General features: G+C 39.4%; 1 protein-coding gene across 1 annotated transcript in view; it reads right to left on the minus strand.

Moving 5' to 3' along the window:
- The window catches only part of ptprh (protein tyrosine phosphatase receptor type H), a 56557-nt gene extending 44333 nt beyond the window's left edge, over nt 1–12224 (minus strand). The window contains exon 1 of the mRNA XM_062985206.1: nt 12210–12224. Within this exon, the coding sequence (XP_062841276.1) occupies nt 12210–12224 (15 nt within the window). The remainder of the gene's footprint in view (nt 1–12209) is intronic.
- Between the last annotated feature and the right edge of the window lie 2969 nt (nt 12225–15193).

The following is a 15193-nucleotide window of genomic DNA, read 5'->3' on the forward strand; positions in this document are numbered from 1 at the left end:
GTTAATATTAATTACTCTGGTACTTCATGCCATATCAACAATTGGATGGATCCTTCATTATAAAACAGACACAAAACATCACACCATCATCAGAACAGTGATTATAATATAGAAGTTATTTTCTGTATAACCATCCTTTGTTTATTGACAGATTTTTGCATATGACTATATAACCAGATTCCAGTCTTGGTTAAAGAGAACAAAAATAACCTTTTTGTATATATACTGACTGATTTATGAGGGTAAACACACTGGTACTTCAGACACACTTGACTGATTTCATTACTACACTTTCCCTCATGCTGACAGATGACTAATTTGGCATCTGTATCACTTCTGTATTAACTACGATCTACTGAAACAAGAAGTCGAGTTTCACATGCTAAAGAAAATTTCTAAAAGTGCCAGTAACTGATTGTAAGTTCAGTAACTGTGTCACATGTGGTTGTTTTTTGGTTGCACTGTTGATTGCAGATCCGTAATTGTAAAAAAGTGGTTAATGATCTGGGAACACATATTAGTCATATTACCCATAAATTGAATGCCAGTGTACTAGTGTTTACATAGTAATAATTCAGTAATTGTAGCTGCATCAAGTCAATAATAAAATACCTACATAATTACAAGTTTTAGTTATCTAAAAATTAGTGCACATTTTAAAGTTCTTTTTTTTTATTGAGGAGTAATGCCAAATACAATACAAAGTCGTAATTACAATGATGCATAATTAGTTAGTAATTGTAGCTACAAGTCATAATAATGAAATGGTAAATTAATATATATACAGTATATATATTGCATTTTTTCCAAATTTTCTTCCCAATCTAGTCGTATCAAATTACCTGATTGCATTATGCTTCCTCTCTACTGATGTTGCTCTCCACCCTGGTTGAGAAGAGCCGGGACTAACACACGACCCCCTCCGACACGTGTGAAGTAGCCGACCACATCTTTTCACCTGCATGAGGCATCAATCAGCCAGCAGAGGTCATGAACAACAGCAGCCAATCGTTGTTCATGTAGGTGGCTAGCCTGTTGAATGGCAGAGCTGAGTTTCGAACCGACAAGTTCAAAATGTCAGCTCTGATGTGCTAGCATGTTTTACCTAGTGCTGGTAAATTTATATAAACAAGGAGCACTAACCTAAAAATGATGCTAATTTTCTAGTTCTTATTCTAATATAATCCTAATCCTATGTGCCCAACTTTAACAGCATTATATCTGCTTAACAAGTAATTCATGGATTCATTCACTGTTTGTTTTACCACCGCTTTATCCTGGGTCAACCTCATGGTGGGTCAAATTCACTGGACAAATCGCCCTAATAAAAAAATGATAAATTCAGGATTGTATAATATTAGGTTTATTACCCCAAAACAATGAAGTACTGTAGTTATGCTGAAATGATGTGGTATAGTGCTGTAAAATAGTAATTTACCTGTTTCAACTTTGTTTTTTTTCTTGTTTTGTCTTTAACAGGTAAAAACATGTCTTTTATGACTTGTTTACGGTGGCCGAGAAGTGCAAAACAAGTTAACATTTTAGAAAACAAAATTACAAAAAAAACAAAAACAAAATTACAAAAAACAAAATTACAAAAAAACAAAAAAAAAATTTCAAGACCTGAAACACTTTTACCAATGCCGAAACAAATTTACAAACGGCTGATCTGACGGATAGGGTAGGTACAATACACAGGAAGTGCTTGTTGCTTACATGCTGTCAATCAGACTGTTTCTCGGGGGTAAAGTGAACAGAGTTTGTGATGGTAACGCTAAACAATAGTGATGTGCAGACGAAGCTTCATTAAAGCTTTTGAAGCTTTTTCCTGATTGTGCTGAAAATACCTGAGTGGGGGAGGAGGGGGGGGGGGGGGGTTAGGGTTGCACCTATAAAAAAATATAACGGGTCTAACACCATCATGAGAACATTATCAAAATGTTTTATTTAGGGTGTTTAACATTTATTATTTTCATTCCTTATAATAATAAGTCAGAACCATATTTTAGGCAAAACAACGCACTCTGCCCACTGCGCTACTCATACAGCGGTGTATTAAACAGGTTATGCTGATATAACCTGCACACACACACCGTTAGTAAGAATAAAAGTGAATACTACTTAATATAATAACCAAACGCTTTCTAATTCCCACGGTAGCAGCAGTTTCATTCTGTTTCATACACATCACCCTGTCTCCCATTGATAAAAATACGGAACAAAGCGCGTCCTGTATCAGTTCAATATGGAACGCGGCGTTTAGTCTCCAAATAAAGAACGATTCTGTATTTTACAGGACGGTTGGCAACCCTAGTTTGACTGTCTCTTACTGTATATAGTCAGTGAGATAAAAGACAGCACCAAAGCTTTGAATCAGTCCCGCACATTCCTGCTGGTTTAATACGAGCTCCGATACACTGAGTCGAGTGTTACAAAAGTGAAACAAGCTTCAAAGCCTCGGTATCAAATGTTCCGTCCCTAATAAACAATGTTTTGTCCATTTTGTGTTAATTATTTCAGCCAGTTGGTCACTTTTGTTTTTCTTGTGGGAATACTTTAGATGTTTAGAAGAGCGGACGGTAGATCGAGATGCACAGGCCACGTCTAAACATCTGCACAAACAATCTAAGAACTTCCCACAAGAAAAACAAAAGTGGATCAACTGGATAAAATGATTTCCACAAACTAGACATCATGAGATGATGTCTAGACATCATTGTTTAGCGTTACCATCACAAACTCCGTTCACTTTACCCCCGAGAAACAGTTTGATTGACAGCAGGTAAGCAACAAGCACTTCCTGTAAATAGTGCCTACCCTTTCTGTCAAATCAGCCGTTTGTAAATTTGTTTCGGCATTGGTAAAAGTGTTTCAGCTCTTGTAAATTTGTTTTTGATTTTGTTGTAAATTTGTTTTTGTTTTTGTTGTAAATTTGTTTTTGTTTTAAATTAGTTTTTGTTTTTGTTGTAAATTTGTTTTTGTTTTTGTTGTAAATTTGTTTTTGTTGCAAATTAGTTTTTGTTTTTGTTGTAAATTAGTTTTTGTTTTTGTTGTAAATTAGTTTTTGTTTTTGTTGTAAATTAGTTTTTGTTTTTGTTGTAAATTAGTTTTTGTTTTTTATTGTAATTTTGTTTTCTAAAATGTTTATTTGTTTTGCACTTCACGGCCACCGTACTTGTTTCATATTTATGTTTGAGATTAAACTAACCCAATGTGTATTTTTTCTTTCTTAAACGTAATGACGTATTAACAACCAATGTGGATATAATTACCAACAGTCAGTGTACATTAGTTTTTAATCACTGGAAAGTTTCATGTACACATTTCACTTAAGTCTTATTAGGTATGTATTAATGGCTTGAAAATTTATTCCAAATCAAATAATTGTTCATTTATTCATTCATCGTCTGTTTTACCACCGCTTAATCCTATTCAGGGTCGCGGTGGGTACAATTTACTGGATGAAAGGTAGGAAACAACCTGGACAGTTTATCAGTCCATCACAGGGCACATACACACACATTCACCTAAGGTGGACTATTTTGTAACTCCTATTAACCTCCACACAGAAAGAACCCAGATTGCTCCACCTGAGAATCAAACCCAGGACCTTCTTGCTACAAAGTGACAGTGCTACCCACCGAATCAAGTAATTGTGGTAAATAAAATAAAATTTGATCTCTGTGATGAGTTTTAATAAAGCCAAAACTAAGACAAAACTATTTGATGTTTTATGGCTCTGTTACACTTGACCAGTTATTCAACCATTTGGTTTTACAAAACCAAAAATAAAGGTTCTAAAAATATGTGGTTCAAGTATGCAGTCTCAAAGCAGATACATTATACAGACAAAACTATTGGGACACCTACACATTACACCTACAGAAGCTTTTACGACATCCCATTATAAACCTATAGTTATTAATATGGATTTGATCCCACCTTTGCAGCTATAACAGCTTTCACTCTTCTGGGAAATATTTCTGTAAGATTTAAAATCTATTTATGGTCACAACAGCCTATGAGATAAAAATGATTTAATGTTTTTGCTCTATCATATTTGACCGTTAACATTTATTGGGTTTATCTGACCATTATGAGGACTATTATATTAAATAGCTGGTTTTACTAAACCAAAAACTTAATCCTCCATGTAAAGGTTCTTAAAATATATGGTATAAGTATGCCGTCTCAAAGCAGATTCACTATACGGACAAAACTATTGGGACTTTAGGGAACTAATGCTTTTGTCCATATAGTGTATGTCTTTAATAAAAAAAAGCTGGAAAGCAAGCAAACAAACTACAGAGTCAATAAAGTTCAAGAGATTTTCATATAGCCAGTAAGATAGGCAGATCTATTTGGTTCTGTTGTAGCAGGTGACAGGTGATTCAATTTAATAATTAACTGGCAGTATATCCACAGTATCTGAGTGAACTTATTGAGCACTACAGCCCAGCACATTCACTTCATTCACAAGATGCAGGGTTACTTATAGTTCCTAGAATTAAAAAGATCACGGCTATATACAGTGTATCACAGAAGTGAGTACACCCCTCACATTTCTGCAGATATTTAAGTATATCTTTTCATGGGACAACACTGACAAAATGACACTTTGACACAAGGAAAAGTAGTCTGTGTGCAGCTTATATATCAGTGTAAATTTATTCTTCCCTCAAAATAACTCAATATACAGCCATTAATGTCTAAACCACCTGCAACAAAAGTGAGTACACCCCTTAGTGAAAGTTCCTGAAGTGTCAATATTTTGTGTGGCCACCATTATTTCCCAGAACTGCCTTAACTCTCCTGGGCATGGAGTTTACCAGAGCTTCACAGGTTGCCACTGGAATGCTTTTCCACTCCTCCATGACGACATCACGGAGCTGGTTGATATTCGAGACTTTGCGCTCCTCCACCTTCCGCTTAAGGATGCCCCAAAGATGTTCTATTGGGTTTAGGTCTGGAGACATGCTTGGCCAGTCCATCACCTTTACCCTCAGCCTCTTCAATAAAGCAGTGGTCGTCTTAGAGGTGTGTTTGGGGTCATTATCATGCTGGAACACTGCCCTGCGACCCAGTTTCCGGAGGGAGGGGATCATGCTCTGCTTCAGTATTTCACAGTACATATTGGAGTTCATGTGTCCCTCAATGAAATGTAACTCCCCAACACCTGCTGCACCCATGCAGCCCCAGACCATGGCATTCCCACCACCATGCTTGACTGTAGGCATGACACACTTATCTTTGTACTCCTCACCTGATTGCCGCCACACATGCTTGAGACCATCTGAACCAAACAAATTAATCTTGGTCTCATCAGACCATAGGACATGGTTCCAGTAATCCATGTCCTTTGTTGACATGTCTTCAGCAAACTGTTTGCGGGCTTTCTTGTGTAGAGACTTCAGAAGAAGCTTCCTTCTGGGGTGACAGCCATGCAGACCAATTTGATGTAGTGTGCGGCGTATGGTCTGAGCACTGACAGGCTGACCCCCCACCTTTTCAATCTCTGCAGCAATGCTGACAGCACTCCTGCGCCTATCTTTCAAAGACAGCAGTTGGATGTGACGCTGAGCACGTGCACTCAGCTTCTTTGGATGACCAATGCGAGGTCTGTTCTGAGTGGACCCTGCTCTTTAAAAACGCTGGATGATCTTGGCCACTGTGCTGCAGCTCAGTTTCAGGGTGTTGGCAATCTTATTGTAGCCTTGGCCATCTTCATGTAGCGCAACAATTCGTCTTTTAAGATCCTCAGAGAGTTCTTTGCCATGAGGTGCCATGTTGGAACTTTCAGTGACCAGTATGAGAGAGTGTGAGAGCTGTACTACTAAATTGAACACACCTGCTCCCTATGCACACCTGAGACCTAGTAACACTAACAAATCACACGACATTTTGGAGGGAAAATGACAAGCAGTGCTCAATTTGGACATTTAGGGGTGTAGTCTCTTAGGGGTGTACTCACTTTTGTTGCCGGTGGTTTAGACATTAATGGCTGTATATTGAGTTATTTTGAGGGAAGAATAAATTTACACTGTTATATAAGCTGCACACAGACTACTTTTCATTGTGTCAAAGTGTCATTTTGTCAGTGTTGTCCCATGAAAAGATATACTTAAATATCTGCAGAAATGTGAGGGGTGTACTCACTTTTGTGATACACTGTATATATATATATATATATATATATATATTGTATATATACAGTGGGGTCAAAAAGTATTTAGTCAGCCACTGATTGTGCAAATTATCCTACTTAGAAAGATGAGAGAGGTCTGTAATTTTCATCATAGGTACACTTCAACTATGAGAGACAAAATGAGAAAAAAAATCCAGGAAATCACATTGTAGGATTTTTAAAGAATTTATTTGTAAATTATGGTGGAAAATAAGTATTTGGTCAATAACAAAAGTTCAACTCAATACTTTGTAACATAACCTTTGTTGGCAATGACAGAGGTCAAACGTTTCCTGTAAGTCTTCACCAGGTTTGCACACACTGTAGCTGGTATTTTGGCCCATTCCTCCATGCTGATCTCCTCTAGAGCAGTGATGTTTTGGGGCTGTCGCTGGGCAACACGGACTTTCAACTCCCTCCACAAATTTTCTATGGGGTTGAGGTCTGGAGACAGGCTAGGCCACTCCAGGACCTTGAAATGCTTTTTACGGAGCCACTCCTTCGTTGCCCGAGCGGTGTGTTTGGGATCATTGTCATGCTGGAAGACCCAGCCACGTTCTATCTTCAATGCTCTCACTGATGGAAGGAGGTTTTGGCTTAAAATCTCACGATACATGGCCCCGTTCATTCTTCCCTTAACACGGATCAGTCGTCCTGTCCCCTTTGCAGAAAAACAGCCCCAAAGCATGATGTTTCCACCCCCATGCTTCACAGTAGGTATGGTGTTCTTGGGATGTTCTTCTTCCTCCAAACACGACGAGTTGAGTTTTTACCAAAAAGTTCCATTTTGGTTTCATCTGACCACATGATATTCTCCCAATCCTCTTCTGGATCATCCATATGCTCTCTGGCAAACTTCAGACGGGCCTGGACATGTACTGGCTTACATTTACATTTTTCAGCATTTAGCAGACGCTTTTATCCAAAGCGACTTACACAATGAGCTGAACACAATGAGCAATTGAGGGTTAAGGGCCTTGCTCAGGGACCCAACAGTGGCAACTTGGTGGTGGTACCGGCAACCGGCAACCTTGTGTTTACTAGTCCAGTACCTTAACCACTGAGTTATCACTGGCTTAAGCAGGGGGACACGCCTGGCACTGCAGGATTTGAGTCCCTCTCGGCGTAGTGTGTTACTGATGGTAGCCTTTGTTACTTTGGTCCCAGCTCTCTGCAGGTCATTCATCAGGTCCCTCCGTGTAGTTCTGGGATTTTTGTTCACCGTTCTCATGATCATTTTGACCCCACGGGATGAGATCTTGACCCCAAGGGAGATTATCAATGGTCTTGTATGTCTTCCATTTTCTTACAATTGCTCCCACAGTTGATTTATTCACACCAACCTGCTTGCCTATTGTAGATTCACTCTTCCCAGCCTGGTGCAGGTCTACAATTTTCTTCCTGGTGTCCTTCGACAGCTCTTTGGTCTTGGCCATGGTTGAGTTTGAAGTCTGACTGTTTGAGGCTGTGGACAGGTGTCTTTTATACAGATAACGAGGTCAAACAGGTGCCATTAATACAGGTAACGAGTGGAGGACAGAAAAGCTTCTTAAAGAAGAAGTTACAGGTCTGTGAGAGCCAGAAATCTTGCTTGTTTGTGGGTGACCAAATACTTATTTTTCACCATAATTTACAAATAAATTCTTTAAAAATCCTACAATGTGATTTTCTGGATTTTTTTTTCTCATTTTGTCTCTCATAGTTGAAGTGTTCCTATGATGAAAATTACGGACCTCTCTCATCTTTCTAAGTAGGATAACCTGCACAATCAGTGGCTGACTAAATACTTTTTGACCCCACTGTATTGGGGTTACCTGATTGTTTCCCCTTTTAGTTATGCTGTAATAATTAAGGGGCCCGGGGCCTAAAGCTACTTTCTGCAAAACTGACATTTTACTCTGAACGAATTTCACCCTCTCGAGGTTAAAGACTGCAAGTCGAGACTGCAGTGCCAACAATGCTGCAAGTACTAGATGGGATGGGGACCTGGCGTGTTTGCACCAAAAATGTCCAGAACTTACAATTAGACTTTATCACAGACTGGACTGAACAATAAAGAACTCCAATTATTTAATTGTGTTTGCATGATTTGTTTAAATCCTATTTATTTAAAGTATCCTCCAGGCCACCCAAAGAGGATAGGGGTCCCTGCTGAGTCTGGTTCCTCTCAAGGTTTAAGGGAGTTTTTCCTTGCCACTGTCGTCCTCGGCTTGCTCAATAAAGGTTTTCGGTCTGTAGGTCCTGGATTCTGTAAAGTTGCTTTGAGACAATGTACATTGTAAAAAGCACTATATAAATAAATTTGACTTGACTTGAGTATTTGCTGTTGATTGCTATTACAAGTGTTTCTATGGTAGTTACTATTTTCACACTAGATCCTGTCCTTTCTCTCCACTTAAGCTTGTACACATGCTTTTTACAAATATACAACCTATACATTACAACCTTACTGTTATTATTATCTTTTCATCTCTTTCAACATGTAAGATCAACTTACCCACACAATAGCCACACAATGACACAGAAGTCGTCCCATTATCAACCTCGCCAAAGAAAAATAAACTCCAGAAAGGCCTGATGGTGCTCTTCACTGACAGCTCTACATTATATCAGTAAACTCAAGCATTACCCGTAGACTCAAGTAAATGGTAGAATAGTCAGATCTTGGATTCTTATTGAAGACAGAAACACAAATATGTTCCTCCTTTATTATACCTTTATCATAAACACGTTTAATGGCACTTCTTCTTTCAGTACTGCTGGGGATATCCAAGCACATCAACCTTTGTCCTTCTTCTATTTTACTTCCCTATTCTCAAGCTCCACCCTTGCATTCACACTTTGTTTGAAGTTCTCCTTTACTTTTCTCTTTTCATTCTATTGTAGACAAGCTTTTAAGGGTTCTTCTCCTTTTATTAAAATACTACCAACATTTCTATTATTATTATAATACTACTGTATTGTGATTGTAATATTTCTCCTCAGGCTTAATTTATTGGCTGACATTTGCACTACCTTTTACCTTTTATTCACAACTATTGTGTTTGGTCTAATGACATTCACTACTGAAATCATTCATTTTATTGAATACTGTAATACATGAATGTACTGTACTTACTTACTTACTTGGATAAAGCAGTTAATGAAGATGAATAAATGAATTAATCAATAAGATTGTAATGATAACTCACAATATGTTCGGATCCAAGCGCTATCATGCAGCCACTGTTGGGCTCTTGAGCAAGGCCGTTAACCCTCTTGGCTCCAGGGGCGCCGTACATTTTTGCAAAGAAAGAATTTGATTGTACTGTACCTATATACACAGATCAGCCATAATATTGAAACCTCCTTGTTTCTACACTCACTGTCTATTTTATCAGCTCCACTTACCCTATAGTCCATCTGTTTCTCTGCATGCTTTTTTAGACTGCTTTCACCCAATGGTCAGGACCCCCACAGGACCACTACAGAGCAGGTATTATTTGGGTAGTGGATCATTCTCAGCACTGCACTACACTGACATGGTGGTGGTATGTTAGTGTGTGTTGTGCTGGTATGAGTGGATCAGACACAGCAGCGCTGCTGGAGTTTTTAAATACTGTGTCCACTCACTGTCCACTCTATTAGACACTCCTACCTAGTTGGTCCACCTTGTAGATGTAAAGTCAGAGACGATCGCTCATCTATTGCTGCTGTTTGAGTTGGTCACCTTCTAGACCTTCATCAGTGGTCACAGCACGCTGCCCACGGGGCGCTGTTGGCTGGATGTTTTTGGTTGGTGGACTATTCTCAGTCCAGCAGTGACAGTGAGGTGTTTAAAACCTCTGATACACTTATACCAGCACAACACACACTAACACACCACCACCATGTCAGTGTCACTGCAGTGCTGAGAATGATCCACCACCTAAATAAAGCCATTATATTATAATTTATATTATATTATATTATATTATATTAATTATATTATATTATATTACAGCAGGCAATGTATAGTTTCTTGAAGGTTAATCATTACTTTACTGTATAGTCTGTTGGTAAGTCACATGTACAATCAGTGTAAGTCTCATCTATGTTGTTTTAATCTTTTATATTATTTAAAGTTGCCTTTTTATCAGTCAACACGTACCAGACATTTTTAAAAAGCTGTAACAGGCAAAGCATGGACTTGTATTTGAGCTGTGTTTGAATACTGACCCATACAATTATTATCAAACTTATCATGGGCCTATAAAACAATAAGGAACAACAAGTCAGCTTTTTTGAGATATGACGGAGAATTTATGCACTAATATAATTATTAGCTAAGTTTTACTGTTCATAATTTAGAAAGTAAACATCACGAGGTAAAGTATAAGGAACTTGATGCGAAATAAAGGGGAAATAAAACCGTGCTTGAGTGCACGAGTGTATTTCACTCATTACAGATACAGTTACGTAACTGATAACACAGTTGATTGGTTTTACAAAATGTCTTAGGCAAGGCTTTTAAAAATATCCTTTGTTTCCCTGTTTTAAGCAACACAAGTTATAACAGTGCCAGTTTAATAATTATTAAACTGTTAAAACCACCTCCCTGTTTCTGCACTCACTGTCCATTTCATCAGCTCCACTTACCACATAGGAGCACTTTGAAGAACAGGGTGAAAGCAGGCTAAAAAATATGTAGAGAAATATATGGACTACAGTCAGTAATTGTAGAACTACAATGATCAGGACCACCACAGAGTAATTATTTGGGTGGTGGATCATTCTCAGCACTGCAGTGACACTGACATGGTGGTGGTGTGTTAGTGTGTGTTGTGCTGGTATGAGTGGATCAGACACAGCAGCGCTGATGGAGGTTTTAAACACCTCACTGTCACTGCTGGACTGAGAATAGTCCACCAACCAAAAATATCCAGCCAACAGCGCCCTGTGGGCTGCGTCCTGTGACCACTGATGAAGGTCTAGAAGATGACCAACTCAAACAGCAGCAATAGATGAGCGATCGTCTCTGACTTAAATCTACAAGGTGGACCAACTAGGTAGGAGTGTCTAAAAGAGTGGACAGTGAGTGGACACGGTATTTAAAAACTCCAGGAGCGCTGCTGTGTCTGATCCACTCATACCAGCACAACACACACTAACACACCACCACCATGTTAGTGTCACTGCAGTGCTGAGAATGATCCACCACCTAAATAATACCTGCTCTGTAGTGGTCCTGGGAGAGTCCTAAACATTGAAGAACAGCATGAAAGGAGGCTAACAAAGCATGCAGAGAAATAGATGGACCACAGTCAGTAATTGTAGAACTACAAAGTGCTTCCCAATTTATCGTAGTCAATTTGTCTTCCGTTGCAGTTGAAGTGAGTATATTGCTCCTCCGACCTGTGCACAGCCCTTAGCGGAACCCTTTTTCACCCATGCACTCTGCACAGGTGCCTCTTTATCTGTCAATCAGGGTCCTTACACAGCGTTTGAAGACCCTACCCACATAGTCCGGTCATCCCACCCTAGCAGAACCGTGTCTGCTGCAGGCACTGCCAATTATGCTCGCTAGATGGCACCCAGTTGACCGGTGGCAACACAGAGTCTCGAACTGTAAAGTTCAGAATCTCAGCGCTTGTGTGCTAGGGGAATATCCCGCTGTGCCACCTGGACGCCCTCTATTTGCTTTCTTAATTTTTTTTGTTATAACTTCAGCTATGATTAATTTATTAGTTCTATTCATTGTATGCTTATATTTTCTTTTTGTCCCAAATATACTCTAGGCCACCCAAGGAGGATGGATTCCTATCGAGTTTGGTTGTCTTTGCCACTGTTGTCTTTAGCGTACTCGTTTGGGGTGTTTGGTCTCAGAATCTGTAAAGCTGCTTTAAGACAATGTCCACTTTAAAAAGAGCTATACATATAACATTTCTCATGTCCCTGTTCTTCCTGTCTCAAACCCAACATCTGCCTTTCCCACTTGTCGCAATCTCCGGCTTCCTCTTGTGTTCTAAAATCTTGACTTCCTTACTATACGCTGACACGTTTTTACCCTCTCAAACGACATGACTATCAATAGCTTCCTCTGTTTTTCTTTTTTTTTTATTTAACCAACCATATATGCCTCAATCTCTCAGGCTGCACTGTTTCTCACTCTTCCACCACACTTGTTGGGACAGTATGAAAACAGTGTTTCTTACATTTACTTTGACTTTTATTTGATTGCAGACAGGATGAACCTGAGATATTTCATGTTTTATCTGCTCAGCTTCATTTCATTTATTAATAAACATCCATTCCTGCATTTCAGGCCTGCAACACATTCCACAAAAAAGTTGGGACGGGGGCAATTTAGGGCTAGTAATGAGGTGAAAAAACTAAATCAACAGGTGATTGTAATCATGGTTTGGTACAAAAGCAGCATCCAGGAAAGGCTGAGTCTTTGATGAGCAAAGATGATCAGAGGATCTCCAGTTTGTCAACAAATGTGTGAGAAAGTTATTGAATTTTTTTAAAAAACAATGAACCACAAAGAAAGATTATTTGAATATTTCTCCCTCTACAGTGCATAATATCATTAAACCATTCAAGGAATCAGGAGGAATTTCAGTGTGTAAAGGCCAAGGGTGCAAGCTTATGTTGAGGCATCTAGGATGGACCATCACACAGTGGAAACATGTATTGTGGTCAGATGAATCATCTTTTCCAGGGACGTCCATGCATTTTTTCAACAACATAGTGCAAAACCACATGCTGCACACATTACAAAGGCATGGCTGCGGAAGAAGAGGGTACGGGTACTGGACTGGCCTGCCTGCAGTCCTGATCTGTCCCCAATAGAGGATGTGTGGAGAATTTTAAAACGTAAAATGCTACAACGCCGACCCCGTACTGTTGTATATATTAAGACGTGTTTTGCAGGAAAAATGAGACAAAATAAAACTTTAAACACTAAATCACTTGCTCTCCTCGATGCCAAAACGTCTTTTAAGTGTGGTGAAAAGGAATAGCACCATTACAAAATGGTAAATGCTTTACTGTCCCAACTTTTTTTGAAATGTGTTGCAGGTGAAATGTAGGAATGGATGTTTATTAATAAATGAAATGAAGTTCTTCTTCCTTCCTGGATCGTGATCCGCATCGATTTGGCAAAATTTTTACACCGGATTCCCTTCCTGACAACACTCCCTATTTTATCCGGGCTTGGGACCAGCGCTACAATGTTTATGCATCTAGCGGCTGTATCTATAGGACAATTCAGTGTTCCCAATTAGCCTGGTGGCATGTTTTTGGAACTATGGGAGGAAACCGGAGCACCCGGAGGAAACCCACGCGGACACGAGGAGAACATGCAAACTCCACACAGAAAGGACCCAGACCACCCCCACTTGGGGATCGAACCCAGGACCTTCTTGCTGTGAGGCGACAGTGCTACCCACTAAGCCACCGTGTCGCCCTAAATAAATGAAATGAAGTTGAGCAGATGAAACATGAAATATCTCAGGTTCATCCTGTCTGCAATCAAATAAAAGTCAAAGCAAATGTAAGAAACTCTTTGTTTTTTTTTTTATTATTATTGCTGTCTTAACTTTTTCTGATGTAGGGTTGTGCATAAAAGTCAACATATGAAAGTAACTTTTTACCCTTGTTATCAAGACAGAAATCAATAAAACAGACTTAATATCTGACAGTAGGCTGTTTTACAGCAATGACAAGGTTGCCTGTTGGTTTTAGGCAAGACTGTGAAACGGCTACATGCAGCTATTCTGAGGACCTTACAGACCTAACACTAAATAAGGCTCGACTAAGTCTGTGTTGGTCTGTTTAAACCTTACAACTAGGTAGTGAACAGGATGCCAGTGTGGAGAGGCTAAAAATGTGGTTATCATGCAGCTGCATTTTGAATAAACTGTACATAAAGCAACAAAGACTTAGACACCCATGTACTCCAGAGACAAGGTAAAGACATGAACTACCTTCTCCAAATCAAGAGGACACTAAAATTATTTTTGAAATCTCTGAGTGAGAGACAACAAAATTATTTATATTATGAATCTATCATAGTCAAAAATATAGTCTGATTTAACATGTTGTGACAGTTTAAATTAAGGATTTCCAAGCCAAGGTTTATCCAAAAAAGACGTCACCTTGATGGCAGCATACACCGATCAGCCATAACATTAAAACCACCTCCTTGTTTCTATACTCACTTATCAGCTCCACTTACCATATAGAAGCACTTTGTAGTTCTACAATTACTGACTGTAGTCCATCTGTTTCTCTGCATGCCTTGTTAGCCCCCTTTCATGCTGTTCTTCAATGGTCAGGACCCCCATAGAGCAGGTGTTATTTAGGTGGTGGATCATTCTCAGCACTGCAGTGACACTGACATGGTGGTGGTGTGTTAGTGTGTGTTGTGCTGGTATGGAGTGAATCAGACACAGCAGCACTGATGGAATTTTTAAACATCTCACTTTCACAGCTGGACTGAGAATAGTCCACCAACCAAAAATATCCAGCCAACAGCACCCTGTGGGCAGCAGCCTGTGACCACTGATGAAGGTCTAAAAGATGACCAACTCAAACAGCAGCAATAGATGAGTGATCATCTCTGACTTTACATGTACAAGGTGAACCAACTAGGTAGGAGTGTCTAATAGAGTGGACACGGTATTTAAAAACTCCAGCAGTGCTGCTGTGTCTTATCCACTCATACCAGCACAACACACACTAACACACCACCACCATGTCAGTGTCACTGCAGTGCTGAGAATGATCCACCACCCAAATAATACCTGCTCTGTGGTGATCCCGACCATTGAAGAACAGGGTGAAAGCAGGCTAAAGGTATGTAGAGAAAAAGATGCACTACAGTCAGTAATTGTAGAACTTCAAAGTGCTTCTATATGGTAAGTGGAACTGATAAATGAACAGAGTGTAGAAACCAAGGAGTTCTGAATCTCGGCGTTTGTGTGCTAGCGGGATATCGCTGCACCATCTGGGCACTAGATTGCATTACTGCATGCAGCAGTGGAT

Source organism: Trichomycterus rosablanca, chromosome 23 (genome assembly GCF_030014385.1).
Source record: "Trichomycterus rosablanca isolate fTriRos1 chromosome 23, fTriRos1.hap1, whole genome shotgun sequence".
Lineage (NCBI taxonomy): Eukaryota > Metazoa > Chordata > Actinopteri > Siluriformes > Trichomycteridae > Trichomycterus > Trichomycterus rosablanca.